Source organism: Melanostigma gelatinosum (genome assembly GCF_949748355.1).
Source record: "Melanostigma gelatinosum genome assembly, chromosome: 18".
NCBI lineage: Eukaryota > Metazoa > Chordata > Actinopteri > Perciformes > Zoarcidae > Melanostigma > Melanostigma gelatinosum.
The window spans coordinates 8,130,297-8,155,628 of record NC_136651.1 but is presented as its reverse complement, the minus strand read 5'-3'; the positions used below and the strand labels follow the sequence as shown (position 1 = coordinate 8,155,628).

General features: G+C 42.2%; 1 protein-coding gene across 2 annotated transcripts in view; it reads right to left on the bottom strand.

The window, feature by feature from the left end:
• Positions 1-3,571: 3,571 nt before the first annotated feature.
• Positions 3,572-25,332, bottom strand: part of arhgap24 (Rho GTPase activating protein 24) — a 54,142-nt gene continuing 32,381 nt past the window's right edge. For both annotated transcript variants that reach the window (XM_079289889.1, XM_079289890.1), the window contains 7 exons: positions 14,556-14,678; positions 10,398-10,605; positions 8,153-8,285; positions 7,054-7,127; positions 6,842-6,963; positions 5,567-6,752; positions 3,572-5,399 (listed from right to left, as the gene is read on the bottom strand). In XM_079289889.1, coding sequence (XP_079146015.1) covers positions 5,135-5,399; positions 5,567-6,752; positions 6,842-6,963; positions 7,054-7,127; positions 8,153-8,285; positions 10,398-10,605; positions 14,556-14,678 — 2,111 coding nt within the window. In that variant the 3' untranslated portion in view covers positions 3,572-5,134. The remainder of the gene's footprint in view (positions 5,400-5,566; positions 6,753-6,841; positions 6,964-7,053; positions 7,128-8,152; positions 8,286-10,397; positions 10,606-14,555; positions 14,679-25,332) is intronic.

Below are 25,332 nucleotides of genomic sequence, written 5' to 3'. Positions count from 1 at the left end.
GGCGATGAGTGTTAACCTCGTAGCAACGTATCACTTTGTTCTCAAGAAAAGCCATGTACATCCTTTCACTACACACAACGCACAAAAACAAACATGTTTTTGTCAATAAAACTGGATAGCGGCAACCCAACAGTTATGGTGACTACATTATTTCTTAGCTGGAAGATCTTATTTATTGAATTATTTATTTTGATGGATGGAACCTGAACATGGCAAGTGCCTTTTGGAATGAAGCATTGCAAGTGCAGAAATTGTATTATTTTGGGTATTTTTTTCCTATGCTTCTTCTTTTTCTGCCTTAAAACTATCCGAATCCCCAATCCACCAATGATGGTGGAAACATTAAAAAAACAAACACTGTTTAGCCAGATGTTGGCGCTTGAACTTTAAGGTCTCGCCAGTGACGGCGACTTTTTGTGGTGTGAAATCAAACAGCTTTCTTCAGATTGTAAGGCTATAAAGATACCTGTGCTAGTTTTTACACAACGAGAAAGGTTTTCTGCCATTTTGCATGTTGATTTCATCAAATTTCTCCTCAAACTGAATCTCCATAAAATAATGTGATCAGATTTTCTCAAACTGGGACCCGAGCACACGAACACTTACAGTTACAGCCCACCACTGTAGGTCACATCCAACCTTTGATATTTCACCCAGAGCCAAAAAGACCATCTAAAGTCCATCCCATTCAAAACACGAGATCCACTGCTCACAACAACAACAACAACAGTTTTAGCTGCAGTTGTGAGTATGCAACAGTTGATTTAATTGAAGGTGTTCCGACAGCTACTAAAGCTTTTCTTTTCTTTTCATGCTTTAGATACAAAACACTCAAACTAGAAGTAGGCGATCCAGTATAACTTGTCTACTACGTGCATGTCTTATTTATTCTGAGTTAAATAGTTCACATTATCTTGGTTTCCACAGCCATATTCCATGTTCTCACGCAGGGTTGTGTGGGTTCATGGGCAAAGAACCATTAACAGATGTTGGGTTAAAAAAAACAACCACATTTTACAAGCAACGGAATCATTTCTGTTGTAATAATTCTTCCGTCGGATGGAAAGACTTTCTACAAACTGTGAGCTGTATTCGTTTTTGGAGATATCTCTCCGCTTTATGCATAGTTAGATCAGAGTTTCCGTCTCCACTTGACAATCAGGCAACTGACAACATACAAAGATAAGATTTTACACGATCCCTTCCTGAAACAAACATCTGCTTGTTTCCAGCACGTCAAAAAACACTATTTACATTACTTTCTCTTTCCTGCTTATGGGAACTGCATGACTCAAATGTCCGCTGTTTAAGAATGACGGTTCAATGTCATGACATTGTTAAAACATCCTAGAGGTGTGATAACAGCGCTGTTTAGTTGGACGTCTACTGCTATTTGACAGTCTAACTGTATCTCTGGTTCAGATGCTACAGCACAGTGGTTTACTTTCTGCATGGAGTCTACCTAAAGCACCGCGTCGCTGTACATGCCATGTGTCAGAATGACATTCATAACTTCTAATAGCTACTTTGTTGACACTCTTCCTGCCTGTGGCCTGTGTGCAGTGAAACACACACCGACTCGCAGTACCTTAGCAGAGCTAAGAGGGTGGCTGAGGGCGGCTAGCTTGGCGCTCTGCTCAGGGTCTGGGCCAGGGCAATCTTTCAAAATACAGGGTGCAACTTTGAAATTTCTTTGTGTTTTTGAAAATGTTCAGATGACTCTCTCACAAAAAAAAGGGGTCTGAGTGTTTTGAGTCGACTCCTAGACCACAGATACGGTACCACGATACTGTTGCAGATATGACTACAGGGCATTCATATCCATCCCAACTACATTCTTCTTTTCGAGTCCAAACACTGAAACTTATTTTGCTCTGAATGTGATCTTTTTATAAGACGTCCCTCCAGACAATTCTGTTGTAATAAAGAGGAGATGATTCTAACAGCACTGAATGTAGAAATGAATTGTTTCACTCACTTCACTGCTGCCCTGCAGTGTGTGTGTGTATGTGTGATTTCAAATGAACCAGCATTCAACACAAACTGTCTGTAAGGTTGAATTGGAAGATGTGATCTATCGACGGATTATTTAACGGTTCATGTTTTCACATTTTTCTTTCAACACAAGATTTTGTGGGATCGCTTATCAGAATGTTGATGGAGAGTCGGTACAGTCGTGTGTTTGGAAGTAGTTCATGTGTGTATTCACGTTCAGTCACATCAACCTTAGAATTTAGAAATGTGTCAACTACTAATCCTGCTCCTATTTTTTTTTTGTCACATGGGATTTAAAGTGATCTCTTGTAGATTCAGGATTCAAATTGTCATGTCCGTCAGCCATTTATTTGTAATCTGAAGATGGCTGACGTCTCATTCAGCCATAATATTCATGCCGATATCACAAGCTAGGATGCATCTTGTACTCAGCTGTGCCAACATAAAATCTTTGGACTCAGTACTTGTGACCCCCAGTTTATTGATTTTCACCTCTTTCTTTCAAGTCATATTGTATACAACAACAATCCAACAATGCAATAAAAACTTGATTGCACTCAGACAGGGAGGCAAGCTACTGCAAGGGTCGGGCGATGCTGAAGTGTTTAGAGTCTTTAAATGTGGAACTCTACAGTAATGAAACCCTGTATAGCTCATCTGAATCAGGTGATGTTGTTCTTCAATTCTTTTACAATTACCTTCTCTCTTCTTTCTTTTACTCCGTGCTGTTTTAATGAATCGTTCTTTTGACATTGTCAGGTTGGAAAAAAAAAGAAGAAAATGAATTATGTCTGTTTCACGCTGATCTCAAAGCTTCAGGCTATAGCGTTTCAAATGAAGTCAAAACAAATGCAAAAGAAAAAGAAAAAAAATACTGAAAGCTGTTACTGTAAACATGACATTTTAAAGGAACTGTGTATGTAAAAATAGTATATGTATGTGATTGAAAATAAAAACAAAATCTTTGATCTTGGACTACAGTGTACTTGTTTATTGATTTACATAGGAACCATAAGTCCATACTGTCACACCTACACAGACTCCAATTCAAGTGCAGGCTGATTTAAAGGCTGGCATCAATGAGCAACTTCTCAGGCAGAATGTGTATAAACATGTGGCCTGATGGTGCAGCATGAAAGCAGGAGTGCAACATAACAGAGATGGATAGATTTGTTTACTATTACATATTTCCATATGTTTCATACTGCGCTAACTATACCTTCTCTGGTTGGGGTTGGCAAATATGGTCGGTGTTGAAAGACACTTATGAAGGAAATGACAAAGGGAGACTCAAATAAAAATGCTTTTTTTTAATTCATAATTAGTTATTTTGCGTATCATGTCATGAAAATATTCCACTACCCCAGTCCTCCTCTCCCTCCTGTCCTGTGTCCATAATCTGCTCTTTTGTGTTGAACTCACAGAACTAGGTGCCGCTGTCAGCTCGGCTTAAGCCTATTATTTCCCAGTGGAGGGTGCAAAATGAGAAGCGCAGGCTCGCTCCCCCTCCCTCCGTCAGTTGTTCAGGCACTTCCTCCCCCCCCCCCCCCCCCCCCCCCCCCCCCTTCATGTGCACATTCCAGATGTCCTGCATTGACCAGCAGCAGGCTTAAATGGGACCTGGTCTTCAGAGGAAGAGTAGCCAGCAGCAGCTTCTTTTGAGAGAAATCCAGCTCAGGTCTGTACTCAGATGTTTTGTACCCATCAGCAAATCCACACTGCGTGTGTGCATTTGGCTTAAAGCTACATAAATACACTCATAAAGACTTCAACAATATGCAGTCACGTTACAGACATTCACTTATTGTACACCGGCCCGCACGGACTCAAGCACCATCATGCACACAATGCTTGCTACTGAATTTAGCCACCGGGCTTTTTAAAGTCCTCAATGTTGACACACTCGATGCTGTAATTCACTTTCTTCACAGTTATGACCCACAAACACAACTCTGAGTCGGTACTTTGTTGCTGCAGCTTGATGCAATTGATAAATTGTCAGAAGACGACGGGAGACTATTTTAAAAATCTCGTATGCTCAGAGGTAGAACGAGAAGTGTAATTCCCAAGAGCATTCAAAGAAAGACTGCAGCTCCACATCTGTTAATAATAGGTAGAGGGGCAATTTCTCGACTGAAGTTCTGAATTATTTTATCTGGGATTTGTGCCAATGACCCACCCATCGTGCAAGTCTTCAAATTTATCGTTACGAGCTACAAAACATTCCTAAATCCGTATCAACTCAATACGTGCCATACCCATCTGCATATGCGTCACACCACAGTGCGGACTAACAAGTACTGTCTACGATTATCTATAAAATATTTACATTACAGGCTCTTTTTTTTGGTCATGGGGTAAATTAAACAGCACAGAAGCACAGAAGCACATACACAGTAATATTATCCAATTTCAAATGGTACGCACATTGACCGACAGAACATTCAGTACCACCTTGCTGAGACTTAACAAACATGTAAGTGCAAGGAGAAATCTTAATATAAAACATCGCACATTGATAACGTTGCTTAAATACCAGATAAACATTGAAGTATTACTTTCATTTCTTTTTACATACATATGACTGTTTTTTTTCTGCATTGTTTCCCTCTATGTACATGAGACAGATACAGAGTTACATAGAACAATAAGATGTTTTTGGTTCGATTTTTAGAAGTGAATTATGACAGCGAGGCGTTTTTGCATGGTCTTATATGCGTTTTCAGGTTGTTTTTTGCTGAACACAACCTTTCTCAACATTTCCCTTCTATATGGCTCCAGGAGCTAAAGTAAAATAACAATAGCACTGAGTATCATCACAGACCATGGTGTACTGTGATTACCGCCACGGTTTCTGAGTTGGAGAGCGTCTGTGAGCTGTTTCAACAATGCAGTATTTACAGATGTCAGTCTGGCATCACTCCAGGTGATATCTACATTTATACAGGTGTCTTGACCTTAGACCTACACCTCCTATTTCTTAAATTAAAACATGCCATCAACCTCTGCAATGCAACTTTCCGACTTTTCCCTCAACAACCAAATCCTGTTTGGAGCACTCGTAGCGTTCACGTCTGATAATAAACCATTTCCATGGTTTATCTTGGTTTGTCTTGGCTAGCGTTTCCCCGCCCTCCCTTCACTGTATCCAGATGGTGTTGTTACGATCTGGCCGGCGGGGGTCGGTGGCTGGGGAGTTGCCAGTCGCAGTAAGGTCACTGAACGTGGAGAAAAACTGCTCCATCTCTTTCTGCAGCATCTGATTTCGCCGCTCAGCGTCGTCCTTGGCGCGCTCGGCGTTGCGCAGCTTGATCTCCGCCATGGTGTACTTCTTCCTCTCCTGGTCCATCTCGTCGTGGAGGCCCACCATCTCCGTCTCCAGCTCCAGGTTACGCTGCTCCAAGCTGCAGAGGAGGTCAGCACAGGGTTAGGGAAAAGAGACAGAGACATTTGGGATATACGCCTATTTGATTCATGTCTGTGCACTAAATAAGAAGCTAGAGCCGGCAGCCATGTTGATTTATCTGTAGCAATTTCCTTCTAATGTCATCGAAAATACACTATTTCTCACCTCTTTATCCTGACCTCGTACTCCGTCTTCTGCTTGTGCATCTCCTGTTTAAGACTGGCCACTAAACTGTGCAAAGCACTGTGACCACCGGGTCCATTACCAACAGTGTAACCATCACTGTTATTGCTACTGCTGCTGGTCCCCTGACTGCTCCTCCCTGCTCCATCTCCACTTCCTTCCCTGTTGCTGTTTCTGCCCTCCCCCTCGCCTCCTCCACCGGACTGGGGACGCTCATTTTCCTGTGCTGGTCCATCCAGGTCTTCATAGTGGCCTCCATAGAAGTCCTGCTCAGGGCAGGTAGTAGTGGAGGAGCGACAGGAAGTGGAGTTGTCGGGAAGAGAGATTTCACAGGAGGAGGTGGACCAGGTGGCGCTGTCTACGCTCTGCTTGTCCTCGTGGCTGCTGTTCAGACACACGTTGGTGATGTGGTTCTGCTGATGCAGGTTTTGATGGTTTAACTGGACGTTGTCATACGTGGACAGACGGTTCTGGTTGGACGTTTGATCCCCACGGGGGCAGTCGCGCGTTTTGTTGGTCTCGCGCAACGTCACGCAGCCATTTGGTACCCAGAGACCGTTGCGGCCGTTCACACCCCCTGTGACCACGTCAGTGCTGGAGATGCCCATGCGCACAACTCCAGTCCCGTTCCCTCCGGAGCTGCTTCCACTCGTCACGCCGCTGGTGCCCATTCTCGTGCCGGAGCCTTTGAGCGTCCCAGTACGACGCACCGGCAAACTCCCACCACCAGTCAAAGTCGGGCTCTTTTCTTGACTAGGGTCTGAAGAGGGCGAGGAGCTGAAGGAGCCGTTTGTGACAATCCCGCTGCCTTTACTGAAAGCCGGGTTCTTTTTAACGGTCAGCGGTGGACTGCGGGTGATGTCGAAGCGTCCTATGACACCGTTACGAGGGCTCGCTGATCGCGGGGAGCCACCGTTGTCCACCTGCTGGCGGTGCGAGGGAGACTCGGGTGCTTCCCAAACACACTGTCGCACCACCTGCGTGTTGTTGTTCTCGGCATTTTGAGACACCGTGGCGTTGGCCGAGGTAGAGGTGGTGGCTTGCCGCCGTTGCAGCTCGATGTTGTTGTTGGCGAGCTCGAGGGCCGTGGGGCTGTCTTCATCCAGAGGGAAAAGCACGTCGTGGCGGCCGATCAACACGGCCATGAGCTGCTGGACCAGAACAGTGCCTGACAACATGAGACCACATGTTACTTTAAAAATGTTCATTCAATTACGGTCAAAACAAAATGTCAAGACCAGCAAGAAAACATAATACCTTCCATAATAGCGACTGGATCCTCAACCTTCGGCCTCAGGATATTCGGCCCAAAGACTGTGGCCAAGTTTTGGACGCTCATTTTATTCACTCCTGAATATGACTGGACTTCATCTAGAAATCTGGCAAAAAAAAGAGAAAAAAATCAACTTTTCACTGTTTAGTAATGATCAGAATTAGAAATATCACCTACATTAACAATCTCTTAATACCTGCAGATGTACTTGAGAAGGTTGTAGTTCACTGGAGGTAGATTTTCCACAAGCTGTCTCAATTCCTTCACACCCTGCAGACGAAGCAGATGCTTTTTAGTCAAAGTAAGTTCGATCAAAAACAAAAATGTATTGAAATACTACAAGTTCTGGTGAATCAAGAGCAATTTACAGCACATCAAATACAACAATAACACCCACAGCCCAAATAACAGTCAGTGGAAAAGAGAGGGGAAAAAATCTGATCACGGATCTTTTATTAAAACTGAAAGAGCATCAATGTTTCTCTCAAAGATTCATCATGCTCATTTATCTTTTTAAAGAAAGCAATGATTTGTTTTTTTTTAAAGGAACAAATACAACGAAAGATTCATCATCTGTCATCTAAAAAGTACTAATTATTCCCATCACTCTCCGAGGTAGGTGTTCAAAGGGATGTTTATTCTTTAAGCTGAGGAAATGTGTTTATGTCTTTATGACAAGATTTTATTACTACAGGGATTCATGACTCATTGGTTTTTTTTACAAAATAAATGTACAAAACAATAGTCAAATAAAAAGAGTATTAAACTAAAAGAGTATTTATATAGTTTTAATTAAAGTGAATCTGAAGTGATCTCATAATTTTTTAAGGAATATTGGGAATTTAGCTTACTGTGTTCCTCCTTTAATGAGCTTTAAAGGGCAGAGCGGCACTTATCTACGCTTGAGATGTTTAAAGTGAAATACAAAAACACACCGAATCACATGGATACACAAAGTCACAAACAAGAGCTCTGAGTGACAATGAAAGAAAGACGTTGACACTGCGAGGAAGCCAAAGACTTGTCCCCCTGCTGTGAAGCATTGTCTTTATGGTTTGGAGGAAATCCTATTTCGATGCTAGAAATCAAGACGGGCACAGCAAAGTCATTCTGTACGGAAACAGCAGAGCAGAGGATGGATGACCGCGCAGCGAGAGACCAGCTTTAATGCCACAGAGCAGGACTTTGGATGATTTATGAGAGAGCATTTCAGTGCTCACTTTGGTTGCTTTGAAGTATATAAAGTATGTATGAAGGTATAGGAAAAGAGAAAGTCGTCAAGTGCCCTTTCTTACCACTTCATCATCTTTGCTGAGGAGCTTGGTGCAGGCCAGAAAGTCGTCATACTTGTGGAAGGGCACCACAGGCTCCGGCAGCTCTCTGAGATACAGCTTCAGTAGAGAGGCTACTGTATGCACATCTGTGTTACTGTACAGGGAACAAAAAGACAGAAATGGGGTTGAGGTTATTCATTATTATGGCTTTCATGATCGGAACACCGCAAATCAAGTGTAGAACTTAAAAGGGATATTTTGACATTTCGGGAGATATGCTTATTCATGATTTGGCATCGGAAAGAAGAATCACACCACTCTTATCTGGTTGTGAAATATGGCTGGCTGGGAGCCTCATCAAAAGAGGATTTCAGATGAGATATTTGGGCTCACTGAAGAACTTTATTTGGGAGAATCATCAATTTTAGCAAACAGGTCATAAGCAACAAGGCAGACAGGTAACAAGGAAAGCAACAGAGGGAACAACAACAACAACAACAACAACAACACTGGGGCGGTTTCGATGATCTGCCAAAAGGCAAGAGGATTTCCACTTCAGGCTCAGAGACACTAATGAGCCAACTGGAAAGGCAGGAGGTCACAAGGGAATACAGCCAGGTCAGGAGCAGTTAGCAACAAGAAAATCTGACATGTGTAGAGACAGAGGGTGTAGTTGTTCCTGTGTCAAAGCTAGGTTACATTTTGCTTTGACACAGGAATTCAAACTGTTGATTAAATAATATAGCACACTATCTTGACAGCATTTACTTTTGAGGAAAAATGGAGGAAGCTATCACAACTTCTTAGCTAGCTATTTGTCACCACCCATTTTTATGTAACCCCAGAATAAACTGTCACAGGAACATATTTTTGGACAGTTATGAGTCAATGGTACAGAGATATGTCCGACAGTTAGCAAGCTCAGAGCTTTTCTCCTCTTAAAGAACAATCCTGACACATTGTCTTTGTTCTGCTGGCACAGTGCAGAGAACACGGGCAGCGCTACATGTTGCTGGCTGTTAGCTCACCAACTATCCCTTTAATTATCATGCTTCTAGTACTGCCTATTATGTGAAGACGCATGAATGACTGAGCGTTTCCACTGTCTGGTGTGACAGGGCATAAACAAGAGAGAGACATCTCAATCAAACAGCGTCGGCTAATCAAGGTCTAATCAAGCAAGTGAAAACACCTGTGGGCGTGGACAAAGGGTGTGCTAGCAAAAATGTCTTCAGTGCCTGCATTTGCTAAATATTTGTTCCACTGCTGATGCATTTGGCTACATAAATGTTGGACCGACTAAAAAGACTAAAAAGCTGGATTTAAAATTTGATTGACTTTTAATGTTGACAATATGTTATAAAAGGCAAAAAAAAACAACCTTTCCAAACTGGCGACAAGCAGCAACATTTTGACTTTATCGTGGCAGGAAAAGCGCAGGTGGAAATAATAACATAACGACTGATCTGGTTCAGGTGTCTCTGTGAGTCAGCAAACACAACAGCAGCAGCCCGAGAACTACCATTAAATCCAGCGGCTACGACTTCAAAGTGTCAGACATTAGATCACTGTTTGGTACTGCTGTGTTTTACAATGCTGCACTGAAGAGGTACAATGGGGATGGGAAGGAGGACAGTGGCACAATAACTTGTGACATTCATAGAAAAGAAAAAGTCCCTTTTCTCCAATTTACCAGCCGCCCTCGGTAAAGGCAATACATCCATAACTATCTTCCAGTTAGCCACAACACAGGTATTGTTTCAAAAATAGAATACTAGCACTGATACAAGTAAAATATGAGTGTAGACGGATTAAACTGTCATGTTAAATATTGATAACTTCGAAGTGGTCACCACAAACAGTCGCACAGAGGACAGACAGAAAATGCATGACATTCAAATGAAACAGTCATCCTTCTTTCCATGACATATCTTTATTTTATTTTTTGTTTTGCAATATATAAATGTAGAAAATAATTCTTATGACTTGGTTATCTGTGTTTGTTATGCTTGTTTAAATTGGGAGACAGGTGTAACACAGTTTCTGATGCAAAACAGTTCATTCAAGTCTATAAAAAAGAATGCAGCTAAACCTCATGCTCTCTTTTGTATATTTTGTAAACATCTGGAGAAATTGAGGCCAACAGGAACACCCATATGGTTCCAGATGTGCAGAACTTCACCAGACTACAGTCTGAACATATGAACTTCACATTAAAATGCACTTAGATCGGAGCAGCCGGTCGCTACGCTTATGGTTTCCTTACCAATCAAAAGAAGGTTTCTCTCCACAGTCAAAGGCATCCTGCAGCTCTTTGACCAGGTTGGCCTGTCCGGGCAGCCTGAATAGGCCCTCCTCCCTGAGGCCCCACTGCCGGATGAAATCCACACACTGCTCTACCAGCATAGGGGCCAACTTGTTCCCAAACCGGTGCTCAAATCGCACAGTTTCCTCCAACTTCTGACCGAAGATGCCTGAAACACAAGACATAATGGTGCAGCATTGATAAATGGCAATGCTTCAAAATATCGGTGTTGTGTTGTTTTGTTTTCACCCCATCTTTGAACATTTATTCATCATGACCAACCTGTTATATTGTATTTATAATATGGGAATCAGGGTGCAGTGAGTGATGTGTTTAACCCAGATATACATTTCTCTCTTGACAGCGAAATCATTGAGGGCATGATTTCAAAATGACAAAAATTATAATTTAACCTTTGAAATAAATACAATTTTATATCTTGCACAATATAACACAAGGAGAAAAGAACATTTTTCAAAGAATTTGAAAAAAACCAATAACCTTGCATCTGCAGCTTAAGGCACATCAAAGAGAGCAGTTCAATTGATTGAAAAAAAAAATAATTCTGATAAGGCTGGCTAGACAGTCCAAGCAAAAAAAATATGTAGACCCACAAAGCTTTAGTCTGATGATCAACTCTCTAACTTCCCGCTGAGTACCTCTCGCCTTTTGTCTGAGGGAGTAGCCATCAAAAAATAATAAAGAAAGAAAGACTGATTTCCATTTGCAGCCGTCCCATGTGGATGCAACACAAGAGGGGATTAAGGCAGCCTTCCTGAGAGATTTGGATCTGCATACTTTTCCGGTCTCCAGAGACAGACAGAGGCTATACTCACACACATGCACACACGTGGTACGACAAAGGCACCGTACAGTGACGGACGTGGACTGAGCTTACCAGGATGCACGTGCTTTTGACAGCATTTGACACAGCAAGAAGCAGCTTCAAACCAACTGGTGTTGATGTGAAATTGTAGTTGAAATCACTGGGTTTGTGAAGGTGTATTGGTACATCGCATGAATTCAGATTGCAGCTTTTAACTGATGCAAATGCTTCAATACAATTATCATGAGACGCAAGTTGATTTTTCGCCAATTAATATTATGGTATGTTGTCAGACTCACCCCTCTTGAAACTGACACAGCTCGTAAGCTTCCGGAAGAAACGCCGATCAATAAATTTGTGATACGACAACACACCAGAGGTGCAGAATTGAAAGTGTCAGCATTCTAGCATTTTCCAAAAAACAGCCTCAGTTTTGGCAGAAATGAAAACAAAAACCATGCAGAAATAAAGGAGATGCATCGGTTTGACAGCAGGTCAGTCAAACGGTTTCCATCTCACAGAAAACGTTTTTCTTCAATCATCTTTCACATCAAAAAGAAAGAAGCTGCTCAGAAATGAACTTTTTAAGAGTCTTGTGCTCATGTATTTTTCCTCAGGGTCAGTCGCTTTGGGGATTTTTTCCACTTCAATCCTAACAGCAACACAAATAAGACAAAACTTTAAACGGTGTCAAATTCCAAAGAAATATTTGAAGCTGTGTATCCATTTCCCAAATCTTGGTTCAGAGTGAAATACAAATAAGTCAAGCTCCACCAGAGGAAAGAAAGATGAATATCCTCACGTATCGAAAAGAGCATCAGAGAACAAAGAGAGGAAAAGTGACTGGATGAAAATGAGGTCATCTCTCCAGACCTCCTGGTCATGAGTCTGGGAATGTTTTCCCTGGATCACATCTAACTGTGTGTGTGTGTGTGGAGCGATTATGAACAGTGTGCATGTGTGTTTATATGCATGTTTGCTGGCTTGTACCACAACTGCAAAGACTTCAGCACATAAGAGCGACATCTCCACTCTGCAAACACCCAGCAGGTTCCTTCAACACTCTCAGATTACCGCAGCAAAACAGGCCGACTGCTGCACGCACGCACACACACGCACACACACACACACACACACACACACACACACACACACACACACACACACACACACACACACACACACACACACACACACACACACACAGGGGGAGGGAGGTCCAAACACAGCACACAGTCTGATTTTCACCCTTTCTGGAGCTTCCTATCTGTCTTTGAATCTTCTTCTTCTGTGGTGTGGTGAATGAATGCTCCTCAAATATGCGATATAATCCTGATATTGACGTCTTCCTTACTTTGCTGAATGATACATATTCTTGGAGATATACAGTGAAACGAAACAGCCGCAACTGTGTGCAGATTACACACTGACCCAAACAAATCTGAGTCATATACTGCATGAGAACTCTGATCCACAACCAGAAGGCAGGAAAACATCCCATTTTACTGTGAAGTAGATTTCACTGTGGTGTTACAGTAAACTAAATATGAACTGTGCATTGGGTAGAAAACGGTGGCTGTCGAAGGTCAATAAACTAGACTAAACAGACATGACACACAGGGTGATTGGAGCTGGTTGGGGTGACAATTTTAGTCCAAACCAACAAATAAAACATCTCCCATATAAGCTCTAGAGAACAAGGCTGGAAATAAAAAAGTTACGTACACACAGTATATGTTTTAGCATTAAGAAAATTTCAAAATAGCTCTAGCATTAATCTAACAGCAACTACAGCTGAAGTTATACTCTTTACAAATAAACAACTGGTAATTACCATGAAATAAATCTCCAAAGATCCAGATGGAGAGGCCACAACTGCACATGACTTCAAACTCTCCCTTGTCCAAACTGCTTGTTCAAGCCGGCCAGTCATTAATTCAACGTCATAGCAAGTGTTCAGCACAACATGACAGCGAACGTTTGAGGGCTCCGAGCTCCAACACAGGCTTCTTTTTGGGGAGCTCCCTTCCCTGTCTGTCACTCTCTGAACACAAATTTGTAATCGCACTTCAGGGGCGCTGACCAGCCAATCAGGGCTCAGTTAGTCTCTGCTGCTACTGCAAAAATTGTGAAAGCCTGGAATATGTGTGCGCTCTGTATATGTGTGTGTGTGTGTGTGTGTGTGTGTGTGTGTGTGTGTGTGTGTGTGTGTGTGTGTGTGTGTGTGTGTGTGTGTGTGTGTGTGTGTGTGTGTGAAAGTCCGGCTCCGCTCCAACTTGGAGCCACCAAGTGGAGAGGCATCGTTGACAAATGGCTCGTCCTTTTGAAGAGCAGTCGACTGCAAACGACATCAAACTCCCCGCACTGAAAACAGAGGGGCCAGCTCAGCCTCATCCATTCACTGTGTCACAGAGAGCTGCCTGCACGGCCCGTCCGGTCTCAAATGCCGCACTTGCCCCCCCCCCCCGCTCGAACACAATGTGGGACAATGTCAGCCAGTTAAATCAACAACAAGCCTTAGCGGTGCAGCGGGGCACTCGGTCCCAGTGATCACCGCACTGATCCCAGGAACAATTACGACATCGTGCACTTCAGCTATGAGTCACAGCGCACTTGATGGTAGCTACATCAACATTGTTTTTGTGTTATATTTGACGCATGTAATTGATTTGGACACATTAATGTCCTCTGTGCATTGGCATGAACGGGATGGATGGGAAGAGAAAACAAAACAGGCAGGGCGATGACACGAGAGTGTAAATCCCAGCTTCACACACATTCCCCTCGTGTTATTGTGTCATGGTTAAGACAAGTATTGTAGTGATGCAACCGGCATGTGGCAGGACACCCAATATATGGACTGAAAGGAAAAGAGGAGGCAACCTGCTGCTTTACCTGCCAACGGACTCTGGAAACATGCTTGTTTTAGATAAAACCCTGTAATATGTCAAATAAATGAGGTATTGCACCTGGAACTTACTGCTAAGTCCCGCCTCTATCACGCACCCACAAATAGATTTAGGTTGCACCATTATCTATGCACAAGGCCACTGAAGTTTTGTACTTTCAGTCCTTCAGTTAAACACATTCTCTGCAATGTAACGGATGTATTTTGTCAGCGGGATCAGACCACACAGCCAGCAGTTTGATGGCCTTGCTCAAAAGAACCGAGCAGACACGGAGGTGATGGAATACACACACTTGAGTCACCCAAATGAAAAACAAACGGCAGATGCAAACCTCATTACAAGTTAGTCAGCACGTAAAAACAGGGGCCGTGTGTGCAGACTGACCTCCACCAAAAGGCGCCCAGATGACCCTGCGGATCGTCTTCACCCAATCCTCCATGTCATTCTGGGTGCTGGCCATAAGAAGGTAGGTCTCATGGTTGGCTGTCATCCGCTCTCTGTCTCCCCCTGTTCAAGTAAAAGAGACAGAAACAGAGATGATTACAATATCCTGTAGTTGGATAATATCCCTTAGATGGAGCCAGGTTGAAAAATCTTGCTGTTGACATGTTAGAGACAGATGTTTTTACGGAGGGAATTTTGGAAATCTCTTTTTTAAACATCAGAAAATACTGCCAACAGCCATAGAAAAACAATTTTCAATTTGTGTTTCGGAATAAAATGTTGAATAAATCAGGCTGTATAAACCACCAGAATTAGAATGACACTGGACAGTTTGTACGTAAGTGCAACTGAAGTGAAGATTTGTGGCTCAGAGTCGAAGAAAGAAAAAAACTCATTTTGAGAAGACGTCCTTTAAGATACTTATTGTAAAATTCCATACATTTTGCAAGGCACTAGAGGTGAACAGGGTACAGGCTGACTTCATAATGTCCTTGGATGACACGATAATGTACTTGAACTAGGAAAATACGGCAATTTTGGACACGCACGCCGTCCTTTTAACCCTCCTGCAGTCGTAAATCAAAAGAATTGTTTATATCTCTGGGCAGAGGCGTGTGTTCCATTAGAGGCAGGCTCAGCTATCCTGACTCGACTTGCGGATAATGGCCACGAGCAGTCTGCTGTCATGTGATACCGGACAAGCAAAAATTGATACTTCAGCTGTTTTCTGATGCAAACCAAACGATCCATTAGTTCCACGCAAGTTTTTAAACGTGTGTTTGGCTTATGAGGATGACGACAAATGCCAACGTAGTAATTAACCTAAACATTTCTTTTACTGCACATTATTTGCATTTCCAAACCGTTCCAATGACTTAATGTTCCAACTCAGCTGACATGATTAGACAATGGATTTACCAGCTGATCAACAAATATGTCAAATGTTCCCTTGTCCCACTGAAAGTGAAATACAGCATTTGTTTTTGACATCGTGTGAGACAACACATTGAGAACATTTCCTGCAGATTGATAGAAAATATTCATCAGCTGCAGCCGTAAATAAACCAGTAACATCACAAATTTCTGCACTTTTAAAACGAATCAAGACAAAATGATCCATTATGAATCTGTGATTTTTGTTTTGTTTTTATAACAGAGCAGCTGTGACATTTTCTGTTCATGTCAAAATCAGGTTTGAAAGTCACATATTACACAATGTTGTAATAAAGCAGATGAATGTTCCTTGTAAGGTGTCCAAATATCATTGCATAGCATCCACCCATTACTCAGTCCATTCATACTGTGCCTGCAGTAACAGTGAGGATACCTCCTTTAAAGCTTGTACAGACCAACTCTCGCACGAGAGACAACATTTTGACGTTTTGACCAATTATCGTGATCTGACATCAAGTCCTTCCGATAGCAGGCTATCTGCTCCTGATCCAGTGATTAGCCACTACCGCGCTATTGACTCCATAGTCCCATTGATTACACCTCACGTGGAGGAGACGCAATTGATTAACTCCGTCAATCACATCCCAGTCTTTAATGTTGCAGCACAACATTGGTGTTTAAGCTGTTTAAATGTTTTCTGTTTGAACATTCGGGACTAAAACATAAAGAGGCAGCTTCATCTCACCTCTCACGCGCAGGGGATCACATCTATAACGTCATTTCATCTCTCGCTTCCTCAACCTGCGACGCGCAACAGATGTCCACCAAGTGGGGCACTGTTGAAGCCAATTCTCGGCAAGGCGAAACGATCGAGGCAACAATCAACCCGCAAACGTGCAGCTCACTTCTATTCGCACATGTGAGTTTTCTTCAGCCGGTGGAAAAGCTCCGTCGCTCCAAAAGGCGGCGCTTCACGTTTAGATGAACAACCTGAAGTCCTGAGAGGAACAAACTCATCGGCTGATAAAGGATTTCATTCAGAGACTGAGAGAGGAAGAGAATATCGATGTGTTGGTGTGTAAACTGTGTGTGTGTGTGAGAGAGAGAGAGAGCGAGCGAGAGAGAGAGAGAGAGAGAGCGAGAGAGAGACTACCAGGGCCGTGCCAAGCTTTTTTAAGGGTCCGAAGCAAATCAGTCCAAAAGCCTGAGATCCTACTGAAAATGTTGGCATATTTAAGAATGGCTTAAAAAGGACAAATAATTTACTTAATAAGTGGGGCACTGTTGTTTTTAGTACATGTTAGTACATTTGCAGCTCTATAGTGAGAATTTACAGCACCAGGACATTAGTATATATATATATATATATATATATATATATATATATATATATATATATATATATATATATATATATATATATATATATAACAAATCAAAACATGTCCAATTAACTGTTCAGAACATTTCTTTTCCTGTCGTGCAATAGGAAATATTTAGATTTTTGACATTTACTGCCAACTTTCAGAAAGTGGATGCATACTTCAATAGCTAAGAGGCAATACTCAAATATGAAAAATAATAATGCCAGTGACATAATGCTGGCATTTTGTGGTTCTTGAGAGACAGTTATGCAGGGTTCATAGAAATTAAGCCTTCTGTCTATTTCGCTACAATCTCAGGTTACCATGTCACAGCAGGTGCACATGCTATTTTAGCAGTAATGTATTGAGGCTGTGCGTGCGAAAAATGTGTAAAAACGCGTGCTTTGTGCAAGGACCACTGTTTGTCAAAACCTGCTCATAAAAACAATCAACCGGTTTTTCATTATGAAGCTACTACTAAAAAACTACTACCACTATCTTGTAACAGGAGCGTGTGCGACTTTTGGTCAAAATGTCAAATGGTGTGAAGTGAAAATCAGTGAAGTGGATCTGCCAGATGGATCCCACAGTGACACCAATTGGTCACATTGGCCAGCTTGAAACGCAACAATTTCACATTTGCATTGATTGTCATGCAAAGCAATTGTGATTCCCCCGGTGCCCCCTGTGAGTGCTTTTGTCCACATTTTTAAACCAATCAGCCCCTTCTGTTTCCATTACTTGCATTGAAAGGGAGCAGCATTTCCTTTTGGACACAACGGCTGTGAAGCTATTAGACAAGCGTGCAACAGGATTATACAGCATACCATGGCTGTTACAACACACTCCTGTTCCCCCTGCCATTTCCTGTTGATGCTCAACATTCTTACACAGTGGCTGAATTGTCCACATTGTTTATAAAGACGGGGAGATGTGTCAAACTCACTTAGCACATGGACAACTTCCTCGACGAGACCTTCTAAAGTAGCCCTGTACCCAATATAATTGGTATGAATATTCATCTTAGCACATTTGCACATCACAGAAGCAAACAAATATCCATTCTTAGACTGTTTGAAGCAGATGACAATACAAGTGACAACAACATTATACTGTCTGTCTTTCCGTGTATCTCCAGATAGTTACGGGAAGAGAGGTGTGTGTTTGCCTTGTGTTTTGTGCCCAAGACCTTAATTTATCCACCAAAGGAGTTTACAGAAAAAGCAAACTAAAGTATGAAGTCAGATAACTCTTGCAGCCTTGTCTCCTGGTGTATAGGTCAATCAATGATTTACCTGCAGGGTAGAATCAGATAAACAGATAATCACAGAAAAGCGAAACCACATTCCTTTTCAATCTCTGGTCTGCATTTTTGACAGCTGGGATTTTGGTCATTTAAGCATTAGCTGCAGAAAGACAAAGAAAGACAAAGAAAGACATAGCATAGCCCAAATATCATCTTGTCGCCTTTAGGTAGATTCTCCACGTCTGTCCACCGAATAAAATAACCGGAGGCTCCCCTTTGACAGATTCATTCCCTGCTGTGGTGATGCTGCCTTTAGGTATTATTCTCCAGCACATAATTCTCAGACTGGCACTGTGTTTTTACTCCCCCCCCCCCACACACACACACACACTAAATCCTTACTTCTTAAATGAGACCAATCCCAGCAGGGGTTTTGCTGCCAGAGACAGTCAAGGATCTTCACTTAAAGCACAAATGTACCTGAAGAGACAACCGTGACAGCTGTCGCAATTCCCCTGATTCGCCACGCTCCAGCACAGCGCTCCAAACTTTTACAAACTCAGCGGTGAACAATTGTCAGCGTTACAGAGGACTGAGGACAGCTTGTGTTAAGGCAGGATTCTTTATTCACCTTGAGACTCACTCGTGAAAAAAGTTCAGGAAAAGAGAAAATGGCTCGCCCTTTCACATTTCAACTGTAACTCTATTCACAACCCTCTCCTACCGACGTGACGACTTAGTTTACTTAACTTCTGCGATTTACATCAAGGAAACTACTCCAACTGGATCATGCCACAGCATAATCACCGACAGATTGTTAATACAATCAACCGCAAAACTGTATACAGCATCAAACAAAGGAAATATTTGGCTAAAATGGAACACATGCGTCTTTTTTATTGCATTACCTCTGAATTGTATGTTCTCACACAAAACCTTAACAAAATGACTGACAACCTCGCGTCATATGAAATCATCTCTAACTTTTCCATGATTTACAGCTGCCCTGTCATAACAAAGAGCTAACAACTGTTCATTCCAGTTTTGACCACCGGCCTTAATAAGTGGCCGAACTCAGCAGCAGACTAGTCTTTAACTGATGGCTCAGAAACAGGTGTGAGACAACAAAGGATCCCACTGTGCTGTAATTGCCTTCAAATACCATGGAGCCCCGATACACTTCACTCTGACCGGTATACCTCTGTAAGGAAGTCCTGTAAAACAACATGCAGTGTTGCATTGGATGGTAGGAATCACAGAATAAATGCTTTCATTTTGTTGCAGGTAACAGTTTTGATCTTTTTACATCCACTGCCACAGGATGCTATAGCACCAGATCTTTCACCAACTGCTAGAATATAAGTATGCACGATAAAATGTTACATAAATATGAACACGCAAACTGTGCGTATTGATTAGACTACTGTCCTTTTTCGCTGAAAGGAGTAGTTGGAAAATAATGATATATAGGTATAAGTATAAGTATTCTCTTTCTCGCCTTGAGTTAGACCAAAACATTGATACCACTCTCAAATGTTCCACTTACATAATGAAACTACACCCAAGAGCTTAGCTTAGCACAAAGGCAATTGTCTGGCATATTTAACACAAGATATCGGAGCAGGCTAGCTGTTTCTCCCTGCCGCCACTCTGTATGCTAAGCTAAGCTAACTGTCTCCTTTTCCGTAGTTTCATATTTGACGAACAAATATGAAAATGATCAACCCTTCTCGTCTTAGTTCCGCCCAGAAAGTGAATAAGCCCATTTTGCAAAATGTCAAACATTTCCTTTAATGTGGTCATTTTCAAAAAGACCACCATGTAGTTAAAAAGAGCTGAGGTGCAGTACAATACAGGGCAGAGAATACAACCGAACCCATAAAAAAGATGGTGTCTCTCCACCTTCAAAGCAATCTAGCAGTCCAGCAATGTGATCAACCTTATGTTCACCTCATGGCGAGAGAGTCTAACAATAAAAAATGGTCAATTTGTTTTAATTTTGGCAGGCATTGCCCCAAAGGGAGTGGGTGTTATAGGATTATAAATTACCTAAAAGACATTCAGTATCCTCAAAGGCAGAATACATTTTATGGGAGACTTGTTGTGAAAATGTTCTTCCAGACTTTGATTGTGATGCTTGCCAAGTGGAGGAAGCAGCTGCTGCTGGCCCAGAAAACAATGCAGACACAGTAACTACCTTGTTTAGCTTTAAATGTGTGTGTGTGTGTGTGTGTGTGTGTGTGTGTGTGTGTGTGTGTGTGTGTGTGTGTGTGTGTGTGTGTGTGTGTGTGTGTGTGTGTGTGTGTGTGCAGAGGGAGTTTACATGACTTCATCACTGTCTGCTCTCTCTTGTCTGTGAGAGTCTTCTTGTTTGCATGCAAGCAGGGGCAAGTTGAGATTCAATGTTGTGTCTAATGATAGTCTTCTCAGAAGTCCACACATCATAAATACCTCCAACAGAACTGGAAGTCACTCACGGAGCGACAATGTAAAAATGTGTGTTCAGTCATGCGGAGTGATGACGAGGATTTGAAGTGGAAACAAAAACGACTCTTATTTCCTTTTTCATCTGTGGTTTACAAATGAAGGCGCCTCTCATACACAGAGTCAGGTTCATTCATGAGTGACATCACCTCCAGGTGATCTAATCCCTCACCAAAGTGCAACCGTTGCAACAAAGAAGTCTGTTGTTAAGATGTGTTTCGAAAAAAATGCATCCATTGTATTGCAGTGGAGATATAGAAGGCTGTCAGCAGGCTCAAAACAGTCAAAGAACACACTTGTTGTTACCTTGATGTGAGGATAGTAAGTCACATAATCCATACTGTGGTACACTATGAATCGCCCGATGAACCAGCTCCATGTCTCCTCCACACTTCTATCTCTGGCAATCCAGAAAAGAGGCTCCCTGAGTGAGTTGCAAAGCCCCGGCCGCCTGGGTTAACTTGAGGACGGGAGTTCCTGACGGAGGAGCAGCTCGGCCAGTTTTCTTTGGCTCAGAATGAGTGAGTGAGTGAGCACAGCTGAGAGGGTGTGAAAGAGAAAGGGAAGGAGGGGAGGGAGGTGAGGGAGGTGAGGTTTGAAGAGGGGGTTGGGGAGTCCACACACACACACACACACACAAAAAGGCCACTGGTTTGACACAGGGCATGACCCCATAAGCAAACATGGGATGCCCCATTCACACTGCAATGCTTTGTTAACATCTGCAACCGCAAACATGTTTAGAGCACAATAATGTCATAATGTTGATTTTTTGCATGTAAGAGTGAATATACCACATGATTACTACTATTATTACTAGTGTCACGTTGTTTTGGTATTTTATTCAAACATTCAGAATAAACAAGTTAATTTATTTGATCAAACTATCAAACAATTAATGCAGACTTTAATTAAGTAAGTTAAACTAACATGGACACAGTTAAAGCAATGACTGACCGCTGAATAGTGGACTCTTGTTTGAATAAAACAAATAATTTGTTGTGACGTTGAGATTTGGAAATTGGGCACGCCATTTAAAAAAAAGAAAATCTGACATTTAATGGACACAACAACAGCGTAGTCAATAATGAACAATAATTGTTACTTGCAGATCTACATGACAATAAAGTGGCTGATGGTTGAGAATGAAATGAAAACGTGAGATGCAGTCATTAGCTAGTTAAATCGACAGGATGTTACTTTGGTAAATATTTTCACAACAAAAAAAATAATTTCAGCAAAAACCCAAACAGTCTCTTGTTCCGACTTCTTTCTTTCTTCTTAAACTTGTTTTTGCCTTGGAATCATTGAAAATGTAATATCTTTGGGTTTTGACACATAAAAAAGTCAAATCGACACCAAATCTTACTCGTTCATATCCAAATACCTTAAACTCTCATTACAACTTTAAACACATTAGTCATGCTGACAGACTCCTAGTGTAGAGCTCCTCTCTCTCTCTCTCTCTCTCTCTCTCTCTCTCTCTCTCTCTCTCTCTCTCTCTCTCTCTCTCTCTCTCTCTGCTATATCTTCCCTTGTATCTCTAATGGGTGTCCTGTTCCACCTGCCTCCCAGTAAGGTATCGATGGCTAATTCTCTTCCCGGTGTTACGGTGGTCCTTGCCTGTCAATCGGCATAATCTGAGGGCAGACACCACATCATTAGCCTCCCCAAAGACATTGTCTGGTGGAGAACACAGAGTCCGATGGCTAACCATTACCATCTGATGCTGAATGGGTAACAAAGTGAATAGGAGTGGGGAGGTCAAAGGGGACAAGGGTTGTTTGGCTCTACTGTCCCTCTTCAGGCGCCCATAGGGAGGAAGGTAATCACGGCACCGAAAAAATGGAGAATAATGGCCACATCAACTCTAAATTCTCTGTATTCTTTGGTGCTGAAAGGCAAATCTGATACCTTGCTGTTGAGTGAATAAAGTTTTTATGAGTTGTCATGAGGAAAGTCGGGGGGGGGGGGGGGGGGGAAGCAGTGAGTCAGTCCAAAAAGCAGAATGTCTCCTTTCTGATTTCATGCCAACTAAATAAAGAGCTGTGTCTGTGTGTCCTGCCAAGGCAGCTGTAAATGTACCATAATGCGAGGGGAATCAATTTCAACTTTAGGAAAAGCAAACGGCTCACACACGACTTCAAGTCCAGAGCTTGTGTTGGAATATAAGTCGGCGTGAAAATTAAAAAGACTAGCGACTAATACAGATGGAAAAGTTAAAAAGCCTTTTATTCTGTTTCACTACCTTGACTGGAAACCCAGCATTGTCTCTTCATTTTCAATCTTCTTCTTTTTCCAATTGAACTCTAACACGATAAGAATACAGTACATCATGTTTGTGGATGGTTAATATACTGTATCTTAAGAGAGTGTCGAGTTTCCTCATGTTTGGTGTGCATACTTCACTGAAATGGAAACCAAAGGCAGCCCTCAGGCAGGGAATGTGAATCAAAAAACCTAAAATATAAAATGGTTGCTTTGGAAAATGGCTGAATGTAGTGTAAAGTATGTGATTTGTAGTAACAGTAAAGAATAATACAGAAAAAAACAAATCCTGGAATGATCCGTTCATGTTTGACTTGGTTTGAAAGTGTTAACAGCCAAAAACTACAAATTGTAATGAAAAAACTGACATTTATAGCAGCTCTCATTGCCATGAAACCACAAGCGCTCCTATTTATTTCTGTGGTGACTTGCAGTATGACGTGAGATTAATTCCAAACATCTTTAAACTACGCACGACAAGACTTTGAGGTTTGTTAAAATACCAAAATCCTTAGGAGTCACAAATGCTGGGAATGCTGAAACACTACATCAGTGATACAAGCAGACTGATACTGAAAGGTGCAGTACATAGGCTACAGATCCAAGAGGGAAAAACCCAGAGTGGCTCTACAGGAGAGCTCTCGAAAGTCAACCTGGCAGAAGTTCTGATTGCACCTTTGTCCCGGGTATCTTCACCATATTACGTCAGAGAATTCATGTACAGCCAGACACAATTTAAACAAACAGGCATACTCTCTGTGTTTCTCCATACTCCTGCAGGAGAACATGTCCTTCCCCTCAATCTGCTGCTTTGTTTTAGATGTTCCAGCTTTCATCTGAATTAGCTGGAAGGGATAGATGTAGACAAGCTTCCTGGCACTCTGCGAAGGGACTGGACCTCCCTTTAACCAGAGAATGGAACAAGGAGTGGACTTGACAAAGTACCTGTTGCTCAGCTCACTAATACCTGCTATTGTCACCTTTCAGCGCTGATGAGGGCTTCGGGGCAGATGCACACCTGCACTCCCCACAGCCAAAATTGGTAGGTTGAGTCAGCTTGGCCTTTTGGGAAAGCCGTTTGAACTTTTCAGACAGGGTTATTGAAACTTCTGGTTTCTTGTTTGGCTGCTTACGTTTTCTGTCTTTCCTCGTGAGAAACCAAAGAGAACCGGCATGGTGGGAAGATCAAAAAGGAAACAGAAAATCACTTGAGTCTGGCTGGATATGCTGTTGGTGAAGACCTTTAACCAGAGAGATGCAACAAAAAAGATCCTGACAGCTGAGTTTTAAGACAAATGCTTCCTGTGATTTTCATTCACCTGAAGTAATTTCAAGATGAACTCACGCTGGTTATGTGTCATAGAAGCATTAATCAACATTTTCATTTGCTTTGGGAGATTGAAAGGGCCTGTCAGAGGTGAACATTATTGTTGGTGGAGAGCAGTCATCACCCTGCATGAGCCTTTTCCACCACTTGATAGTTCTTCCTGGTAACTGATGAGGTGGAATATAAATGACACCATTTTTTTGGTGATCGCGGATCGGAAGCATCCCTGTCACTGTGTAATAAACTCGTGCTTGTGTCCGTCTGTGCCAGATGTTTTCAATGTATGATTCTGCACACGTATCTGTGTGAAGCATGCACCAACAAAAAACAAACAACCTCCGTTGCCTCGTCGTCCAATTATTTTGACAGCCATTGGACATTCGGCCAGATAAGCTCGCTTTCATTTTGGCCATCGCAGCAGTCCTGTCTGCTTTGCCGCTCCACATCCGCCTTGTTTTCTCTGACAAAGCTGGCCAAAGCACTGTCGGCCCGAGAGGGCTGCAGTGCGGGTGATCTAAGTGGTGAGACAGAGAAATGCTGACGATGTGGTCGGCCCTTTGTGTGTTGCTGAACTGTTGCTGATGTTGTTCGGTGAGTTCTCTCGAACAGTGTACAGTGCTGCATAGATTAACAGTTTTTGTCAAACACTGTATATCGTGTCGATGCCCTTTATAGCAAAAGGGAAGTGGTCTCAGGGCTGTAACTAACACTTTTACGATTGGTGATTCATCTGCTGCTATTTTCAATTAATTAATTAATCTTTTGGTCCTACAAATCACAATTTACCAAACACCAAAGTGATGCTTTGTAATCCAACAGTCTGAAGTATATCCAGTATATTATAAAGTAAGATTATGAAAAAGTAGCAACTTCTTTATTTTAGAAGCTGGAACCAGCAAATGTTTGGTGTTTCTGCTTAACATTTACTTAACAGCGAATCGATTCATTTTTTGTCCAACAATTTAATCAACTCTGCTCCTTGTTATCACCCCATCCGACCCAAGACACCGGATCACTTCAACATTGCAGTCAAAGATTAAAAACCGAATGTCAAACAGAGCTGGTCACAGTATAACAACAGTGCTAGTTGGCTATTATTGTTCGGGTAGGCCCACTTACTGGCTAATCAATTAC